This window comes from Orbicella franksi, chromosome 1 (genome assembly GCF_964199315.1).
Source record: "Orbicella franksi chromosome 1, jaOrbFran1.1, whole genome shotgun sequence".
Classification (NCBI taxonomy): domain Eukaryota; kingdom Metazoa; phylum Cnidaria; class Anthozoa; order Scleractinia; family Merulinidae; genus Orbicella; species Orbicella franksi.
In genome coordinates, this window is record NC_138145.1 from 43,878,707 (window position 1) to 43,899,277 (window position 20,571).

Genomic DNA, 20,571 nt, shown 5'->3' on the forward strand with positions numbered 1-20,571 from the left:
GGAATCAACTCTTGAAAGCTAGTTTTCCAGTGATATTTTTATGGAGCTAAGGGAGTAAAGATTAATAGCATTTCATGTAATTTAGGATCTTTATTCGGTTCGGAGTAACGTCTGCAGTTCGAAAGAACGACTTTAGGGGATGGAGTGGTATGGGTGCTATGAGACTGAAACACTTCCCTCCGTCGTCATCTTAATTAAGGATGAATTGCGCCAAAACGCCGAAAGGGCTAACTTAAAAGCTTTCACTTGGGAGGAAAGTCTGTTGTAATTCTATTGAAAATCAAACAGTTACCAAAAATATGATTCCATATGGAAGCAATTTTCATTCTTTTATTCAGATTTTGTTTTAATAATTTCAAGGCTTAGAAAATGAACGTTGATAACTCGTAATCACTTCCTGATCTTCTTTCACTTCGGGTTTCACTCTTTGTGTTTTATTTAATATTATTTAATTCCGAAACTGTCATATTGTAAAAATTTGTTATTGAACGTCAAGTCCGACATCTTCTCAACATCATAAATAAGAGTTATTTTATAACTGTCAACAATTCTCATAATTGTCATACCATGGAGGATTTCCAAGTTTTCGGTCTGGCACAAATTTTAACGTACGACAGCTTTTTTCCACTGAAGTGTGAAATATTTCAATCGAACGTGACCTTTCTCGTGTCTCTAGGTAGAATTCTGTTTCTAAGACCTTATATTCTTTAAGAGACCCGTTGGTTGGAATCACGTTTTCAAACTTTTTTGTTGTTAAAATCAAAAGTCATCTAGGAATTCAAGAGGTCGTCCAGTTATATCTGCCTTGTTTTATCTCTCCTGATGCGATAAAGGATTTGCGTGTAAAAAGATAATCACTTAGCTTAAAACTGAGAGCGTTTTGCTTATTTTTGTAAGTCGTTTCAGCTTGTAGAGTTTTCCTGCATCTTGTGGCTTTGCTGAGTTCGAAACGAAACGGTTCTATAAATCGTTATCGTTTGGGAAATCCATGCTCATATTTTTAGATATACCACATTAAGGATTAAAGTAAAATCATTGCTTAGTTATTCTTGTTGAGAGATGATAATGATATACTACTACTATCCACTTACTAAAGATAAGAACAGTTACAAAGTATGGAGAATTAATTTTCATTGCAAAGCTTGTCGCAAAATGTGTTTTGCAAGTTGCTTTCACGCATGTTATAAAGTAGAACTAACGTGTAGCATTGAAGTTGCCTTATTAGTTGTTACTAGTTGTAAAATTAAAAGCGAAAAATGAAAAGCGCATGAAATTTGGAATGCGCCTAGACGAGGTGCACGGACTTGTCACGTTTTCCTCTTCTTCAGCATGTAAGAAATCGTTGCAAGTTGTGGGAACTGATTCAACTTTTTGTTGGACGTGGCCATTATCACGTATACAGCTGCGGCTTTTATTTACCTCTAGATCAGCAAATAAGGTTTCTTATAAGCCTACGCGGTAAACTTTTTTTGATAAGAATGTATATTTTTCTGCCCAGGCTGGATATTCTTAATTTTCTGCCAAATTTTTAGGCTGAAAATATTCTTGTGTACATTCTTAGATTACAAAGTTGAGTACATGTATTTCAGTATAAAACGGATGTGACCAGGAATTGAACTATCAATTACAACGTAACTGTCTGGTGGCTGTATAGTGTTATATTACTCACGTGCTTTATCGCTGTACCTTACAGCCCGTAAGCTAGCAGACACTTGGCCGTTTTGCCTTAAAAAAATAAAAATAAAGTTCATTTTTTTTTTCTTTAAAATATGCATGTATACGATTTAAGTGCATTCTATTTTCTTTCAACACGCAAAAAAAATGTTCTCAACAAAATCTCATCCTTGTGTATTTTCTTAACATATTCTTAAGATGTCACCAATTCCAGCCTCCATATTCTTGTAAAAATGATTCGTAATAGAAACGTAGGGTAAAATTGCCAAAAAGTGCCATTACCAGTGGTGATATCAAAGATGAACTCAAGTACAGTAAAAACTTGTCTTTAAATTCCTGACCACTTTTCAAAAAGCACGTATCTTTATTCTTCTCCAACAATGCAACTTCCCTAGCTCTCACGTCGATAAACACTGCAATAGAATATCCTCTTTAGGCCACTGAATAAATACAAACAATTGATGTTATATACAGTCAAACTTGTATTAGGCGGACATCCTCGGGACCCGTGCTAGTGTCCGCTTAACACTGGGTGTCCGTTGAAAACAGGTTCTCTCAGAATTCGTCTTAAAAGAGTCATATTAGTAGTCCTCAGTATTAAAAGACCTTGAAGGGGTCAAATAGCATTCTCGTGAACGGTCGAGAACTCTGAAATACCTTATTTCCATAAACAATGACAAGTATACGAAGTAAAACGATTTAAGTATACAGAAACAGTATCTATACTGATCGAATCATGTGAAGGTTTACAAAGTCAAACAAGAACAAAAGTTTTGTAAAAATAAAACCGAATAACAAAATATTGCCTTTCTGTGACAGCTCAGTTTGTTGGCAAACTTAAATGACCGATCTACTAAAACGTGGACAAAAAAAACATGCATTCTTTTTGCCGTGTCTCTTTGATACAGGTTTCTAACAATAGAAATGACCATAAAAGTCAAGTTTAAGGTGCCCGCGTCCGCTTAATAGAGGTGTCCGTTGAATACAGGTATTTTTTTACAGTGAATGTGGGAAGAAAAATGGCACTTGCACTGCTGGGTGTCCGCTTAATATGGGGTCCGCTTAATACAGGCTTGACTGTACCTCAATCAGAAAAATTTCACAGAAAAAACTGAGAACTTTTCCATATAAATAATGGCATTTTGATGGCAGATAACATAAACGGTTTGTAAAGTCACTTTCTTTGATTACTACAACTAGAAATAAGTTCAGGTGTGAAAAATTTATCGCAAATGTTTGTATGCAAAGTCGCTTTCCGCAGAAACTCGCCATTAAATTTTCAGCTTGATAGAGAAGTCCATCTCTTGAATGAAGAGCCATAATGATTTTGACTTCTCATTTTCCAATGACATACTTAAGTTTAGAAACGGAAGTTCCTCTCGTCCGTTGCCCAGATATTTTTAAAGATCATTAGAAGGCGTGTCTTTCGTAACTGAATACAATTACACTTTTAATTAATCAAGCCTCTTGAAATCATATTTCAGAAATGTGTCGATACACTTGTGCTCGATTTCCGCCGCTTTCTCGAGTCCGGTCTACGTTCCTTCCAGAGAAGAGTTCGGGGGAGGAGCGCGGGCTCTTATCCCGAACAGCGGCTGGTAATCGAGCTTACGATACACTGTGGTGAACTGAAACAAAATCTATAAACACGTGCATGTAAACGAAGACAGCTGAATACAATCCATGCTACGAGCGGACAGTCTGACGAAGCCTGTGAAAGACCATAGTATCATATTACAGTTTTTCTGTTTTTCCTCGCAGTTTTTTGGGTTTCATTGTTACTGACAAAGAAGGCATTTTGTGCCGTAAGCGCGGTTTTATGCTGCTTATTTTTGCCTGAATCCGACATGCCACGGAGGCGATACGCCATGAAAAGTCCAAAGCGCGAGAGAAGGGCGCGCATTTAGTCGTAATAAAGTTGGGAATCAGGCCCCGTCTACATTACGCCGCAGGAATTGAAAACGGAGGTTTCACTCTGAAACCGCATGAAATGTTTCCCAAACCCACTCCGCCGGAGGAGTTTGGAACCGCAACAATGCCCGGTCATTTTAGATTTGTGTTTGAGGAAAACTCGAGCAGGAAAATCACATTATTATGGCGATGCCATTATCTTCCAAAAGCTCCGTTTTCAAAATGTTTTCCGTCCAAACGCAAAGCCGGCGTTTTCAAATTCCACCAGTTTGAAGAGCGTTTTCGAAAAGCTCCGTTTCCGTGACGGATTAATGTGGACGGTAGAACTAAAGCTCCGTTTTCAAGTCTAAGTTTTTTTATTTTATTTTATTTTATTCCTCCAATTCCTAGCTAATATATTGATATGTGAATATAACGTAAAGAAAGTAAATGGTAACCGATAGTGCTTTCTAAGGAAGAAAAAAACGCAAAAAAAAAAAAAAAACCCAGAAATTACATCACTTAAATTGAATTACATTGTATATTGGAAGGAGAGGAGAGGGGCACATCTAGATAAACTAATTTCGTGCCCCTTAAAGTTATGTATAACTTGAGATTATTAATAAAAAGAAAAAGAAAAAGAAGAGGAAAAATGACAAAATTGCTCAGAAAGTTATAAAGAGATAATGTTTTCATTAGTATTGAGTAAGGTACCAGCGTAAAAGTGCTTTTCTAAACATTTTTTTAGATGGTTGTCTCTAATGGATTGCGGAGTATTATTCCAAAAGAAAGTTCCAATAATGCTGGGGCAAAATCTCCTAAGATTAGTTCGAAATGAAGGTATTGCAACTTGGTTGGATGATGCACTACGGGTACTGTAATTTTGTTGGCAACAAGAAGGCGTTTTAACGACTTTTCCTGTCGAAGGCTTCAATAAGAGTTTCTTTATAATCTTTTGAAAGTGCGATGCTATTTATCCTGTGTTTGTTTTCTTCAGCTATGTGCCGCTATGGCTGCGGGACCGGAGAGTGTTTCAGACCTGGCGTCTGTCGATGTCCGAATGGCGCGTATAGTCCGTCATGCAGCGGGGTTCAGGCGCAAGGTATGTGAAACCAACAGAGAAAACGATATCTTCACCATAGCTGCCATGATGCAAAATAGTCAGGCGGTCTAAAAAGGGACAAGTTTTGGGGTCGCCTCAAAAGCCAGTCGACTTTGGCAATTGTTTTGTTTACAGAAAAGTCAAAACGACTCATATTTAATCGTTTTATACTGTTCTAGAACTCTGAACAAATATATTGCCCGGGGAAAGGTTTATCAGGATACAAAGATAATGGTTTAGTTGCCCGATTTAAGTTATTTGCTTCCGTAGAAATCACTTGAAGGACGTATTTATTGTAAAACTACAAAGTCAGCTATCGTGAAAATAGCCTACTTGTACTAAGATAAAATAACAAAGAAAACAAAAATCGAGTCCTTTTTGCTTTTTCAGCAGTCACAGCCCATGTAGTACTATGTCGTAATTACGCTTTTAGCAAGTGCGTTTGTGATTTTTTTTTTAGTTTTTATGTTTAATACAAGTCTTTGTCTTCAGGGGATCAATGTAGCGTGTTGTGCTTCAATGGTGGAACTTGCAACAAAGATAACTGCACCTGTAAGAATGGATTCACTGGAAAGTTTTGCGAGTCACGTAAGTTGATTATTGATGTCGATGTGCATTCTTCTGATGTTGATGATAAACCAGTTTGAGTTCGTATAGCGTGATCGTCCGGGTGAGGGTAGATCTGAAAAGAGCTGTTGTTGGTGACTGATGTTTCGACAACCTGAGCGGAAGTCTTCTTCAGAGTCAAGTGAAAATGACTTACGAACTACTGATGCTCCTGGGCTCAAACCATTTACTATGACGATAAACTGGGAAATTGTGGTTGTGAAGCTGTTTCTTCATGCATGGTAAATGATAAGTCCAAAAGGCAGCGATATTGTGTATGACCTCTCTGCTTGAAAGTGACCGTCCGACTAGAGTATATCCCAGTTTTCGTATCGTAACCTGGGTACATCCGCACCTCCCTCCCTCCCCCCCCCCCCCCAAAAAAAAATGAAATGGGTAGACGTTTGGAGGGGAGGGCGGGGATGGATTTACAAAGGCTACTCCGTCATGTATCGACAAAGAAAAAATGTTTCTGCTAGTCTGGATGGGATTCTAGTTCGTCACAGAACTTCCTTTCTATTATAGTAAAAGCGATGTTATAGTAAAAGCGTTTCATATCCTTGAACTGAGCAGTAGAAAAGTTATGTTTCTTAAGATTTCTCTTTATTTCTAAAGCCATTTGCCAGGAGCAGTGTCTCAACGGTGGTCGCTGTGTTGGACCAGACAAGTGCGCATGTCTTTATGGGTTCACCGGAGACCGCTGTCAGCAAGGTAAAAAATTGTGTGCGTTGTCGTAATTTTGGAAGTGTTCCACTTAGGTTTAGCACGAAGCTTTATCGATAACATGTAACTGCAGACCGCGAAGCATCTGTTTTGCGACAAGACCTCAGCGAAAAGAATTTGAAAACGTAAGGTAAATTTGTCGCGAAAATCGTCAGAGCGATGTTTAGAGGGGCTGCGATTCTTCCATTTTGCAAGCGTTACTCGTGAAAATTCCACGTGGTAAAACACAACACGATGACCCAGACCAGGTTTAAAACCAGAACAAAAGCCATTAACCCGCAAGTCTCTCACAGTCTGTACTAACGTTAGATTTGTTTCTGTTGAAGATTACAGAGTTGGTCCATGTTACACCAAAGTAAGGAATCGAATGTGTCATAACCAGTTACAGGGTGTGGTCTGCACGAGGCTCACGTGCTGTGCAACTATTGGACAAGCTTGGGGGAATCCATGCGAGCGTTGTCCTGCCAAACCTAGTAAGTCAACTCACTTAGGCTCTGTCCACACTGTGCTGTAGGAAATTGAAAACGCTGGTTTCACTTCGAAAACGGATCAAATGTTTTCCGTCCACATTACGCTGGAGGAATGTAAAAACGCGACAATCACCGGTCGTTTTGGATTTGTGTTTCAAAAGAAACTCAGGCAGGGAAATCACGTGATTATCGTGAGGTCAACGTTTTCGAAAACATTCGTTTTCAAATTGTTTTTCGTCCACACGAAAACGAAAAGCCGGCGTTTTCAAATGCCGCCGGTTTGAGGAGCGTTTTCGAAAAGCTCCGTTTTCGTGACGGATTAGTGTGGACGGTAGGCCGAACCGTAGAAATGAAGCTGCGTTTTCAAACTCCTCCAGCGTAGTGTGGACGAGGCCTTACTCTCTTATCAGCTAATACACTATTATTAATGAGAAGGGGATATGTCAGTTCAATTTTGAGAAAAAAAAATCATATTTATAACAACAGAACTTTCTTTTCGTGATTCCAAAATTGTCCTGAGTTGAGGGACAATTTTGTCTTTTTTTTTTTGTAAATTTCTGTAATGATTGGTATTATGATTAACTCATGACATCTCAGTCCTTACGGGTCGTAACTGTCTGACAGTATTGGACAAGGGTAAGGGTAACCCTAACCTAACCCTAACCCTAACCCAATATCCCAATACCCTAATACCCTAATACCCTAATACCTAATACCTAATACCCTAATACCCTAATACCCTAATACCTGTGTACTCTAATACCCTAATACCCAAATATTCTATTACCAAAATCCCCTAATACCCTTATACCCTAACACCGTAATAACCTAATTCCCTAATACCCTAATACCCTAATACCCTAATACCTTTATACCCTTATACCCTTACACCCTAGAACCCTATTACCATTATACCCTAAAGGCTGATACCCTAATACCCTTATACCCTAATACCCGAATACCCTAATACCCTAATACCCTGATGCCCTAATACCCTGATACCCTAATACCCTAATACCCTAATACCCTAATACCCTAATACCCTAATACCCTGATGCCCTAATACCCTAATACCCTAATACCCTAATACCCTAATACCCTAGTACCTTAACACCCTTGTACCCTAGTACCCTAACACCCAAATACCCCTAATACCCTAATACCCTAATGTCCTTATGCCCTAATACCCTAATACCGTAATACCCTAATACCCTTACACCCTAATACCCTAATATCCTTATACTCTAATAACTTAACACCCTTATACCCTAATACCCTAATACCCTAATACCCTGATGCCCTAATACCCTGATACCCTAATACCCTAATACCCTTATCCTCTGATACCCTAATACCCTAATACCCTAATACCCTAGTACCTTAACACCCTTGTACCCTAATACCCAAATACCCCTAATACCCTAATGTCCTTATACCCTAATACCCTAATACTGTAATACCCTAATATCCTTATACCCTAATAACCTAACACCCTTATACCCTAATACTCTAATACCCTTATACCCCTATACCCTAATACCCTTATACCTTAATACCCTAATACCCTTATACCCTAATACCCTAATACCCTAATACCCATATATCCTAATACCCTAATAGCCAAATATCCTTGTACCCTAATACCCTAATACCCTAATACCCAAATATCCTTGTACCCTTATACCCTAATACCCTTATACCCTAATACCCTAAAACCTTTATACCCTAATACCCCTATATGCTAATACCCTAATACCTTAATACCCTTATACCCTAATACCCTTTTCCCTAATACCCTAATAACCTAATGCCTTAATACCCTCATACCCTAATACCCTTATCCTCCTATACCCTAATACCCTAATACCCTAATACCCTTATACCCTAATACCCCAATACCCTAATACCCTTATACCCTAATACCCTAATACCCTAATACTCTTATACCCTAATACCCTAATAGCCCAATACCCTAATACCCCAATACCCTAATACTCTTATACCCTAGTACCCTAATACCCTAATACTCTTATACCGTAATACCCTAATACCCTAATACCCTAATACCCTTATACCCTAATACCCCAATACCCTAATACCCTTATACCCTAATACCCTAATACCCTAATACTCTTATACCCTAATACCCTAATACCCCAATACCCTAATACCCTAATACCCTAATACCCTAATACCCTTATACCCTGATACCCCAATACCATAATACCCTTATACCCTAATACCCTAATACCCTAATACTCTTATACCCTAATACCCTAATACCCTTATACCCTAATACCCTAATACCCTAATACCATAATACCCTTAAACCCTAATACCCTAATACCCTAATACTCTTATACCCTAATACCCTAATACCCTAATACCCTAATACCCTAATACCCTAATACCCTAATACCCTAATACCATAATACCCTTAAACCCTAATACCCTAATACCCTTATACTCTAATATCCTAATACCCAAATACAATTACACTGTAATACCCCAATACCCTTATACTGTAATACCCTAATACCCTAATACCTTAATACCCTTATACCATAATAACCTAGTAGGCTAATACCCAAATGCTCTAATACCTTAAGACCCTACTACACTTATAACCTGATAACATAATACTCAAATACCCCAATAGACCCTTTTCATATATGGCTGCCAATTTATAATTCTTTTGTATGCATTTAAATTAGCATCTATAACCTCTTTTGGGAGTAAAAGTTCTTCATACTTATCAACTTAAACACGAGGTACTTAGTAAGGCTAATTTTAATACCTACAAAAGAATTTATAATTGGCAGCCATTTATGAAAAGGGTCTTTACCCTTATACCCTAATATCCTAATGCCCTAATACCCTTATACCGTAATACCCTAACAACCTTATTCTAATACCCTAATACCCTAGTACCCTAATACCCTAATACCCTTATACTCTAATACCCTAGTACCCTAATACCCTAATACCCTTATACTCTAATACCCTAATACCCTAATACTCTAATACCCTAACACCCTTACAACCTAATACCTTGACACCCTAATACCCCAATACTTTCAGACCCTAACACCCTAAGTCCTTAACAGCCTAATACTGTAATAAACTAACACCTTAATACCTTAATACTCTAATACCCTAATATCCTAATAACCTAAAACCCAAATACCCTAATACCCTAATACCCTAATACCCTAATCTCCTAATACCCTAATACCCTTACACCCTAATACCCTAATACCCTTATACTCTAAAATCTTAAAACCCTAATAACCTAATACCTAAATACCCTAATACCGTAATACCTGTATACCCAAATATCCTTATACCCCAATGCCCTAATACTTCTTAAACTGCAAACATCTCGTGGTTTTTGAGTCGTACACTAGCCATTTAACCCCAACATCCACCAGTAGCCGGAAAAAGGAGTTAATTTGGCAATGTTCACTTAGCTTTATATTTATCAGATTTTCTTCTTACGTTACTTTCAGAGCCCTGTGACCGAGGATTTCTTCCAAATTTTCGCAGCAAAGCATGCCAAGGTACGTATTCTTCCTTGCAGTGACAGTTAATAAACGCTAAATACAATAACTGCAATTGTTTCATATGTCCATTAGACATTGATGAATGCAAAGCCATCCCAAAGATCTGTGCGGGCGGGCGATGTATTAACTCTATTGGGAGTTTCCGCTGCGAATGTCCCGCCGGAAAAAAGCTTGACGCGGACTCACAGAAATGCATTGGTAAGTTTATATATTTTTATTAAAGGAAATGTTTCTTGGTAAAACTCGAAACCAACTATGCGTTTGCCTGTTCGTTCTTTTTTCTTTTTGGTTTTTCATTACTTTTTAAGTATTTTTCTACCTTAGAAAACAATCATTTTGACGTTACCTTCAAATTTCAGATCAGAAAATTAATGGCTTAAAAGATTGTGACATGACTCCGTTTAAATTATAAAACAGTCATCTTGAGTTTCGATTGGCGTATCACATTACTACTGGCCGTATGTATGTAATTTAGTAAGCATGCGAAGTTTCATAAGAATCCGTTGCAAACTCATAAAAATATGGGACCCTAAACTTGCCAGAGACATCGTCAACGTGATCCTGATTGTACTTTAAGCTAAATCCTAGGATACCTAGGGATAGTGCATTCCAGGTTGACCTTTAACTTAAAAGAAAGGACCATGCCTTACCCTGCCGTGCCTCCATCAATCTTGCACTCCTTTTAACCCCCTATTTTTATCGTCATCTGAGTGTTTAGTTCCCTTGTTTTTCGACGGTTGATGCCAAGGATTCTCTTGTGCTCTTTTTTCTTCAGATGTAGATGAATGCACCGAGATCCCCGGCATTTGTGCAAACGGTCGATGTGAGAATACAGTCGGCAGTTTTAGATGTGTTTGCCAGGAAGGATATATTCTGAATCAGGACAGGAGCTTCTGTATAAGTAAGATATTCAGTCTTTGAATGGATCAAAGCGCATTGCATTGAATGGATCAAAACGCATCACGTATTACAAACTGTATTAAGATTGCTTAAGATTTTTGTGGGAGGGCGGTGGCCTCATGGTTGGTGGGCTCGACTCCGGATCAAGCGGTCTGGGTTCGAGCCCTGGCCAGGAACATTACATTGTGTTCTTGGGCAAGACACTTTACTCTCGCGGTGCCTCTCTCCACCCAGGTGTATAAATGGGTACCGACAAATTTAATGCTGGGGCGTAGCCCTGCGATGAGCTAGCATCCCATCCAGGGGGGCGTGGAAATACTCCTAGTTGCTTCATACTACAGAAACCAGGATAAGCTCCGCCCTGATTGGCCACTTGGCTTGTATGAAGACTTTACCCAAGGTTATCCCATAGACCCTTGACCCTTTTCATAAAGGCGGCCAATTTAAAATACTTGTAACCTCGTTTGAGAGTAAAAATTCGTTTAAATTATCTTTTTTACAAAGAGGTTCGTAAGTCTAATTTTAATACTTACGAAAGAATTTATATTTAACGTTTATTTCCAGGGAAAAACTCCGGATATTGTTATCAACGAGTGGTAAATAATTACTGTGTTGATCAGTCGTCCACGAACACCACCAAGCACGAGTGCTGTTGCTCTGACAAGAAGCCAGCGGGCTGGGGACCACTCTGCGAACGATGCCCCAACCAAGGAACACGTGAGTTGCACGTGACTAACATGTTATTGCACGTGATCGCAGCAAGCGCGTCTTTCCCGCCGCAGGTAGAGTCCATGCTCTCTGATGGACGAGGACTGCCATGTAACATATATCTTTTATGTGTCAGTTCGATTCTTGCGTCTAACGACAGTAACGCAATCTCTGTTAGATGTCAAACAAAGCCGAATAGCTATCACACAGCCCTTTTGTCTTAAGTCGTACAATGTACAAAAGAGACTGCGTTCTATTTTTTTGTACACTAAAACGGAATATGTTTTTTCCTTTTCAGCTGAATATACAACGTTGTGTCCAAATATTTCTATACCAACGGACAAGCCTCCAGGTATGTTATAACATAACGAAGACAAAAGATTGGTGGCGATGTAATCAACCGGATAAGGGCCCCTCGTGCAGGAGTGCAAAACAGAGCCACAACACAGACTAGTATGCCTGTTCTTCACACCCTACTCTAAAGGATAACTTGTCTGTATTCGTTTTGTCGTTGACCAAAAGTGGCCACCTTTTTTTCTTTCCATTTTGACATTCAACTTACTGCATGACCCCTGCTCTAAAAGCCTTTCTTGTCTGCTTGCTTTCTTGTCGCACAATTGAGCACAAAGCCTTGTGAAAGTCATTAATGAGTTTCCGTGAAATTCTTGCATCCCTTTACTGCTTTTATTCTACTACTTCTGTCGTGAAACCATAACTATGGTGAAACTTGACAAATTTACGTTTTTTTTCGTAGTTGAGGAGTGTCAAAAGCAAGGGGATATATGCCCTAATGGGAGGTGTATAAACGTACCCAGCGGTTTCCAGTGCGTGTGTAACCAAGGGTACATACTTGGACGAGACAACGTATGTCTTGGTAAGTTTGACCTACAGCAGGAATTTTCCCGCCTTTTCCTTTATTCCCGCCAAAATTCGAAGCGGCGACGCGTTGAGGATATAGATGGTTCCTCTCCCGCCGTGAGCAGTTAAAGGAAAAGTTCTATATAAGAAAAAAAGACAACATTCAAAAGGTCTGTTTCTATTTAGTATCACCCAACTAGTGGACTAATGCAAATCCTGCATTTTAATTGGCTAATTAATTAACTTTAATTTTAATTTGAAATTTACGCAATCGAGCGTGACGCTTTCTTTCGTTTTATTCCCAAATAATTATTTCTTTAACTTGCATTTGCTAACTTTATTATTGCCTTTTCTGTCCGACTAGTTGGGTGATACTAAAACAATTAGAACCTTCGCCCTCAAGGGCCACGGGTCAATAGCCCATTCGGCTTCGCCTCATGGGTTATTGACCCGTAGCCCGCAAGGGCTACGGGTCTAATTGTTAAGTATTTAGTTGTTGCGGTAAAAGTATAAAGAACGTATACAGAAGGAGAAATCAGATCAAGACTTTCAGATTGTATTCGGGGATGTAAAGTTCATGATTCGGACATACATTTAATAGCTTTAGAAGTAAAATTCGTTTTAGAATTAAAGGATGACAAACATTGTCAACAACCTTGAAAGTTGCATGACTTTGTTATTCTCGCAATGCAAATTAACACATTGACATCAGTTTTTATGCGTCTGTCCTCTTATTGGTGATAAATTGCGTCATAACATTGTCAAAGTAGCTGTGGAACCGCGAGCCGCACAATTAGTTTTTTACAATAACAAGACCCCAAAATGGTCAAATGCCGGGAATAAATGAGGGGAAAAAACGCCGTAAACAAAGATAAGTGAGTTTTACTCAAAATGACGTGAACGTTGTCAATAGCTTTTCTCGCTTTTTGATTGGCTACTTAAAAAAGTCCATAAAATCTCATTGGTTAAAAGTTGACAGTTTAACAGTTGAAAGTTGAACTTGAAAGCTTGCATAAGTTAAGATTTTATCCGTCTGTACTCTTATTGATGATAAAAATTAGCCAATCAGCGCGTGACAAATTAGACAGTTATTGTAAAAACCCATTGGATTAGGCCTGCCTCTCGACAGTCACCTGTAGGTCTTATATTTATGTGCGTTTCATATTTTTTAGATATAGACGAGTGTTCTGCGAACTCTCTGCTATGCAGAAATGGCCGTTGTATTAATACAGAGGGTAGTTATAGGTGTGAGTGTAATCCTGGGTACCAGATCTCCGCTGATAAAAAGAGCTGCACAACAGGTTGGTCTCTTGTCATTTTTCTATACATTTATGTATTTTATTCTCGAGTACAGACTTAAAACTAAATCTCTATAATACTGACACTAAGATCTCTCCCTTATTACCGCGACGAGCTCAGTGATGAGCGTTAAGAAGCCCATCTTTACACACCCTGCCTCTACCTTTTGTTACAAGACAGGTCACATCTTTGATAAGTTAATAAAGATGGAGAATTTTAAGCTCGGTAATGAAATCTGAAGGTGAATTAATCAACATGACACGAGCGTGGGACAAAGAAAAATTCTGAGTCCCCGACAGGAATCGAACCCATGACCTCCCGAACACCGGGCGGGCGCTCTATCCACTAAGCTACGAGAACTCATGGAGAGCAAGGTCATTTAACTGAGTTCATATATGATAGGTGTCCTGCATACTGCTAGGATCAACGCTATCGAATTCATCGTGAGTAGTGATAAGTTAATAAAGATGGAGAATTTTAAGCTCGGTAATGAAATGTGAAGGTGAATTAATCAACATGACACGAGCGTGGGACAAAGAAAAATTCTGAGTCCCCGACAGGGATAGGTCATGGGTTCGATTCCTGTCGGGGACTCAGAATTTTTCTTTGTCCCACGCTCGTGTCATGTTGATTAATTCACCTTCACAGGTCACATCTTTGATCCTAATTAACTCTTAGTTTTGTTGTTGTTGTTGTTATAGTTTACGTTGTTGCTTTTTTACAGCATATGACGGTGCATCGAGGGCCATGGAAAATGTAATTGCTTTTTTTTAAACTGTCTTCAAATTGCCTGCAACACTCAATTCAATTCTCAGAAAAACCGCGGGCTAAATTCTACACCTTGCTGTTAAATGCCGTTTAGATCAACAACCTCTGCATACCAATAACACAAGGCCTTGATTCATATGAAGGCCTCGTCCATATCACGCCAGAGAAATTTGAAAACGCAGAGCTCTTTACTTCTACGGTTGGGCCTACCGTCCACACTTATCCGTCGCTCTTCAAACCAGAAGAATTTGAAAACGCCGGCTTTGTGTTTTAACGTGGAGTGAAAACATTTTGAAAACGAAGCTTTTCGAAAACGGTGACCTCACGATAATCACGTGATTTCCCTGTCCGAGGTTCCCTCAAATCCAAATCCAAAAGACCGATGATTGTTGCGTTTTAAGTTTTCAAATTTTTCCGGCGTAGTGTGAACGGTGAAAACGGCGCCTTCACATTTCTCTGGCGCAGTGTCGACAGGGCCTAAGTTAGGCGGAATTCGCTTAGTTTCCAAGATAAATTACTCCACACTATCTAAACGTTTTGTAGGCGTTGTAGGCGTTGACTCAGCTGTGTGGCGTTAAATTACATTCTCTTCTGGTGTAGGTGTGGATCCGTGCTCTCAGTCAGGTGTCTGCGAAAACGGTGTGTGTGTCAGAACAAGAGGTAGCTTTACATGTCAGTGCCGGCGCGGATACACTCTCACATCTGATAAGAGAACTTGTAAAGGTAATGAGTTTGAACGTCATTCAATGTTATACTAAGCGTAATTAACGCTACATTGCCAGCAATCGCATTATTCGTTAATTATTGACCTTTAAATGGGCAATGGCGCGGCTGAGTACAATGGTTTTAATAACTAGGTCGGGAGCTTGTTGTAAAATTTTTTTTTTGCTTTTTATAAATTTGCTTATTAAATAGAAAGAGAAATACGAAAAGTGATGGAAGCAAAGGATTATCAACTGAAAAAGAAAAACTGATGACTTAAAGATTTAATTTTGAATTTTGACCAGAATGACAGTTTTGATTTTTTGACATCCTTTTACAAAATCAAATTTGATTTAAACTGCAGTCCACTTCCATCCTTGTAATCCTGTATTTTTTCCCCAAAATACTTGTTTTATTGTTGCTGTGTAAATCTTTTTATTCAACTGATTTGTATCTTTGGAGGCATTTGGCAATGTAATGTGGTAATTAGAGATCTTTTGATGATCAGTGCGTCACTTTTCTTTTTACGGATTGTCGTTGATTGTCACGTGTTTTTGTTCTCCAGATATTGATGAGTGTCAGTCCCAGGGCGTCTGTGCCAACGGTCAGTGTATTAATTACGCTGGAGGATATGAATGCTCGTGTGGCCCTGGGTTCGAACCCAGTTCCGATATGCGATACTGCGTCGGTGAGTACAACGTGAGACCTTTATTTTAAACTTCACCTGCTTTTGTCGGGTAAAGATGAGGAATAGGCATCCATCCTTCCATTTTTTTTCCCAAGCTGGGAAAAAAAATGGCAAATTAAGGGAAAAAAAGGGACTGATGCAGTTGAAACTGGACGTGTCTTTATTAGTTTTTCTTTTCTTTATGTCAAGCACAACGCTATCTTTTACATAGTGTATACAACAGATATTTGTATTGATGTTAACACTTGCACATTTTTGCTTTTTTTCTAAAACAATGTCCTTTTTGACGATATTTAACTTCCAGATATTATTGATCTTGTGATAATACATTGTTCGTGGCTAGTCTTACGCAGCTCGTTTCGTCCCGGTCGGGAATCCTTATGCGATATAAGGTGAGATTGCTGTCATCATTTTGTTAGCGAACGGGACTTTGGGCGCGATGCCCAACGAGTTTGCCAAGCAGAAAGATCTCTGATGAGTCCCTTGGCCGGGATGAAACGAGCTGCGTAAGGCTAGCCACGAACAATGTATTATCACAAGTAACTGTCAACTTTATTTCAATATCATTGATCTGACAGCAATATTTCCTTTAAAAGTGAGCGATTTTAAGCACTTCATTGCACGTCTGTTCCTTGTTCAATTTGAACGAAATAATTAAACACGCCTTTGTTTACATCATAAGGACGTAAACTCTGCTTTTTACAGATACGTACATTTTTTTGCCCTGATTAAGAGTAACTTTTAGAAACGTCAGTTTCTCCAAATTAGGTTCGATACGGCGGTTAATTCAGCTATATCAACTTCAAGCAGAAGCATATCACCTTCGCCGTGCAAGAGTTTTTCACAAACTAATCATTTTGTTTCTACAGACATAGACGAATGCCGGCTTCTTCCAGGACGCTGTGAGAACGGCGCATGCCAGAACACTCGTGGATCATACCGCTGTACCTGTAACAAAGGATTCGAGGGCACAGTTGATCAAAACGTTTGTAAAGGTCCGTATATGGCGAGAAACGTCCTTCTTTATCATGGTTTTAAAATGCTTGCTAAATTATGCTATATTGCGTGGAAATTTAATCACAATGTCACATTATAGTCTTGTAATTGAATATCCCTGTAACTAAGTAATTAATTATGAGGTCAATTTAAGTAGAGTGTTAACTGTTATATTTATAGATATCGATGAGTGTAAACAAGATAATATATGCAAGAACGGTCGTTGTATGAACGAGCCAGGAACCTTTAAATGTGTTTGTGACCGTGGATTCACTCCAAGTTCAGATGGCAAGGCTTGTCTAGGTAAGATCGCAGGTCTTCTGCTGTTGGTTTCTTACATCTACCTATATCTACAGTCAAACCTCCGTTTGCGACCACCTCTCCTCAGCGACCAGTTTTTCAAAATACCAAAAGTTTTCGAGTCAAATCACTATATTTGAAACCTCTTGTAAGCAACCGCGACCACTTTTAGAGCTAAAAGTTTGAAATTTTCTTTTGTTTTTAACCTCCCGTAAGCGACCACTTGATTCAATAGGTCACTTTCGACATATCAAAATTCAGCTTGATAGTGCGGCCTAGAGAACACAAAGAAAAGAAATGAATAAACATGTCATTCAATTCCCTTTGTTTGTGTCCTCTAAGCCTCACTGCCAAGCTGAATTTTAATGTATCGAAAACAGTCTATTTGGACTTAACTCTCGTAAGTGGCGACCACCTCCCGTAAGCGACCACCTAGGCTTGACATTTTAGGTGGTCGCTTACGGGAGGTTCGACTGTATTTCGTATTCTTTCTACTAGGTAGATATTTTTAGGGGTGTATCTTTAGGTCATTCCCCAGTATTGCATTTCGCATCCCTACTGCGCATAATTTCACGCGTGATTAGCGCGCGCGCATTAAAAAATGGCGGCGTTTTCTTTACAGCTGGACCTCGCCATAGAGGTAAATCGTCATTTTTTCGCAAACGAGTATGGTGACCTATCATTTTTTTCTGTTGTTTTGAATTGAGCAATAAATTTCTCTGTGTAAAATAAATATGGAACGATTCTCAGTGTAGAACAAAAAGCAATCGTCGGAAACGTGAATTTAGCAAGCAATCGTAACTACAGTCATGGTGCTATTATAAGGATTTATATGGGTATAAACAAGGTGCTTTTGCTCCTAAACGAACATGGGGACCCGTCATTTTTATTTCAAAATTTAAGTTCCCATGATATAAACAATCGATAGGCAAGGTTTCACAAAAATCTCAGTGCAGGTTCTATTTCAGCGGAATGACCTTAAGTGGAGTGTAATTGAATAGTAAAATCGTCTGATTATAAGTAACAATTTAACGAGAAAGATGCAAGTTCTTTTGTCATGAGCTTGAGACAAAGAAGGGGAGTCGAACTTATATATAAGCCTCCTTTCACAAGTTCAATGATATAACCACTCAACTACAGGAAAACTCACGGCCAGTTAGGCCATTGCTAGGTTCATATGTAACGCGCGTCCTGCATACTGCTAAGATCGACAATGTGATATTGTTTATTCCTTGTGGAAGCGGAGAAAGAAAGATGGTAATTTTCACTTTCAATTAAGCTACGTCACTTTTTTTGCGCATCTTGAAAAGTTTAGCCAAAATTTCTCAGGTTCGTCGTTTGTAATCCCTAATAATCTTCTTCATCCTTAACCATCCTCGGCCCTTTATGGTTTATTATTATCTCTTTCATGTTTTTCCATCTTAGTAAACAGCTATCTTCAGGTTTTCTTCAATTTACAGGTAATTTTATTCAAGGCCAAAATAACTCAAAACGCCGTGACTGAGTGAGTTCCTTTGAAATTTTGGAATTTCGTGTTTCATTCTCCAGATACAACACTTGGTCGCTGCTACGCGAAGGTGGAGGGAAGCAGATGTTCAGAGCCGCTAATGAGATTTTTAACATTATCGCAGTGCTGTTGTGGAATGGAGAATGGAGGCCAGAGGGGATGGGACGATCCTTGTACTCCTTGTCCACTCAAGGGCACGGGTAGGCTATAATGAGCTGTTCGTCTCTTCATTCAGGAGGAGTAGCGATAGTTCTACTGTAGTAGCCCCATGTTACAGGCAGGCAAGTTAAGCCCCGGTGCTTTCTGGCATCTGGCATCACCCGACCAAGACAGAGGACCTGCATAAAAACTACCTAAGGCTGCTGTGGCTTCCTCTCTAAGTATTGTAATTTAATTTATTGTGATTTTACTCCTAAACTCGTTAATTATTCATCAAGTTTGAATAAAGGAAATCATGACCGTGACGGTTTTTGGATATCTGATCTTAATTAGCATATATTTTCGTACGATTTCGTTTCTCCGTTTTCTCCTTAGTTTTAGTTTCGATTGAGAAGATATATCAAACACGATAGACAGTGTTTGACCACATCACTCGCTCAAATTTCGCCAAAATCATTCTGCTACGCGTCGTATTTTCAACTCTCTTCTCGGTGTTCGGAAATGTGGTCAAACAGGGTCTTTCGTGTTTGATATGTTAATTGAAAAAAAGATTAGCATAATGAAAGAAGCCAAAGAGAACAATTTTGTTGTCGTATGGCACAATCAGCCTTTACATGTGAAGCGATAGTTAGCATGCATTGATAGTGGTGCTTTTTTCCCTCAGCGAGATACAATCGAGTCTGCTGTAAGGGACCTGGGATGACCTGCGGTGGAGAAGGTAAGGAAAGACTGGTAACTAATTACCAGGCAGTCAGAGTGATGTGTGTCTTGATAACTGCATATGAGACAGAATCTCACTTACTTATACTCTTTAAAAAACTTGGAAAGGATAACCAACGTTTTTCAGTAGGAATATACTACAAGAAGATTTCCATTCTTTGCGTACCGCTGCGCAGATACTACGATAACACAACGACGAAACTGTCTTGCAGTCTAAACGGGTATCAGTGGCGGTGTAAACTGCAGAAAACGTATTTTTCTTTTCTAGCCGAGAAAACTAACCGTATTTTGATAATTGTGCCATTTCTTCAGATGTGGATGAATGTGTGAATAACGCTGGGATGAAGAAGGACGTGTGCACAAATGGACAATGTCAAAACACCATGAAGGATTACATCTGTGTTTGTAATGCAGGATTCAGGAGTGATGTCACTAAGAAACTGTGCAACGGTAAGATAGGTTCGCGTCGTTAGATTTTGTTTCAGCCTTCAGTGTTCTTTCGGACACACCCGTTGGAAAACAGGCTGATGACAGACAGACAGACAGACAGAACAGGCAATCAGGCAGCCAGCCAGAGAGACAGACAGACAGACAGACACGCAGACAGACAGACAGGAGACAGAAGGTAAGCCACCGGCCGACAGGAAGACAGACAGGTAGATAGACAGACAGGCCGACAAGAAGCTGGAGGCACTGAAGCCTGGTGCTCAACGTGCTGGAATCAAGATGTTCGTTTTGCGTCGTTGGGTAATCCACTTTTCTCTCACAGGCCTCTCTCCAACAAGGCTTATAGATTGGCAACAGCAAATTTTGTCGAAACTTAGAAGATTAGGTGGAGAGAACCTTGGATGGGTAGCATTAACCTGATAGCAAATAGATGTGAGTTTCTGGTATATATTTGCTACAAGCGAATATCACACAAGAACGGAGATAATTCA

The 20,571-nt window shown here is 39.2% G+C and overlaps 1 protein-coding gene across 1 annotated transcript in view; it reads left to right on the forward strand.

Moving 5' to 3' along the window:
• Nucleotides 1-20,571, forward strand: part of LOC145463314 (fibrillin-1-like) — a 75,563-nt gene that overhangs the window by 2,508 nt on the left and 52,484 nt on the right. Inside the window, exons 3-20 of the mRNA XM_081447066.1 lie at nt 4,562-4,666; nt 5,159-5,254; nt 5,888-5,983; nt 6,322-6,468; nt 9,975-10,025; nt 10,101-10,226; nt 10,804-10,929; nt 11,493-11,645; nt 11,935-11,988; nt 12,391-12,510; nt 13,667-13,795; nt 15,162-15,284; nt 15,829-15,951; nt 16,821-16,946; nt 17,128-17,250; nt 18,796-18,954; nt 19,578-19,631; nt 19,946-20,083. Of these exons, the coding sequence (XP_081303192.1) occupies nt 4,562-4,666; nt 5,159-5,254; nt 5,888-5,983; nt 6,322-6,468; nt 9,975-10,025; nt 10,101-10,226; nt 10,804-10,929; nt 11,493-11,645; nt 11,935-11,988; nt 12,391-12,510; nt 13,667-13,795; nt 15,162-15,284; nt 15,829-15,951; nt 16,821-16,946; nt 17,128-17,250; nt 18,796-18,954; nt 19,578-19,631; nt 19,946-20,083 (2,049 nt within the window). The remainder of the gene's footprint in view (nt 1-4,561; nt 4,667-5,158; nt 5,255-5,887; nt 5,984-6,321; nt 6,469-9,974; nt 10,026-10,100; nt 10,227-10,803; nt 10,930-11,492; nt 11,646-11,934; nt 11,989-12,390; nt 12,511-13,666; nt 13,796-15,161; nt 15,285-15,828; nt 15,952-16,820; nt 16,947-17,127; nt 17,251-18,795; nt 18,955-19,577; nt 19,632-19,945; nt 20,084-20,571) is intronic.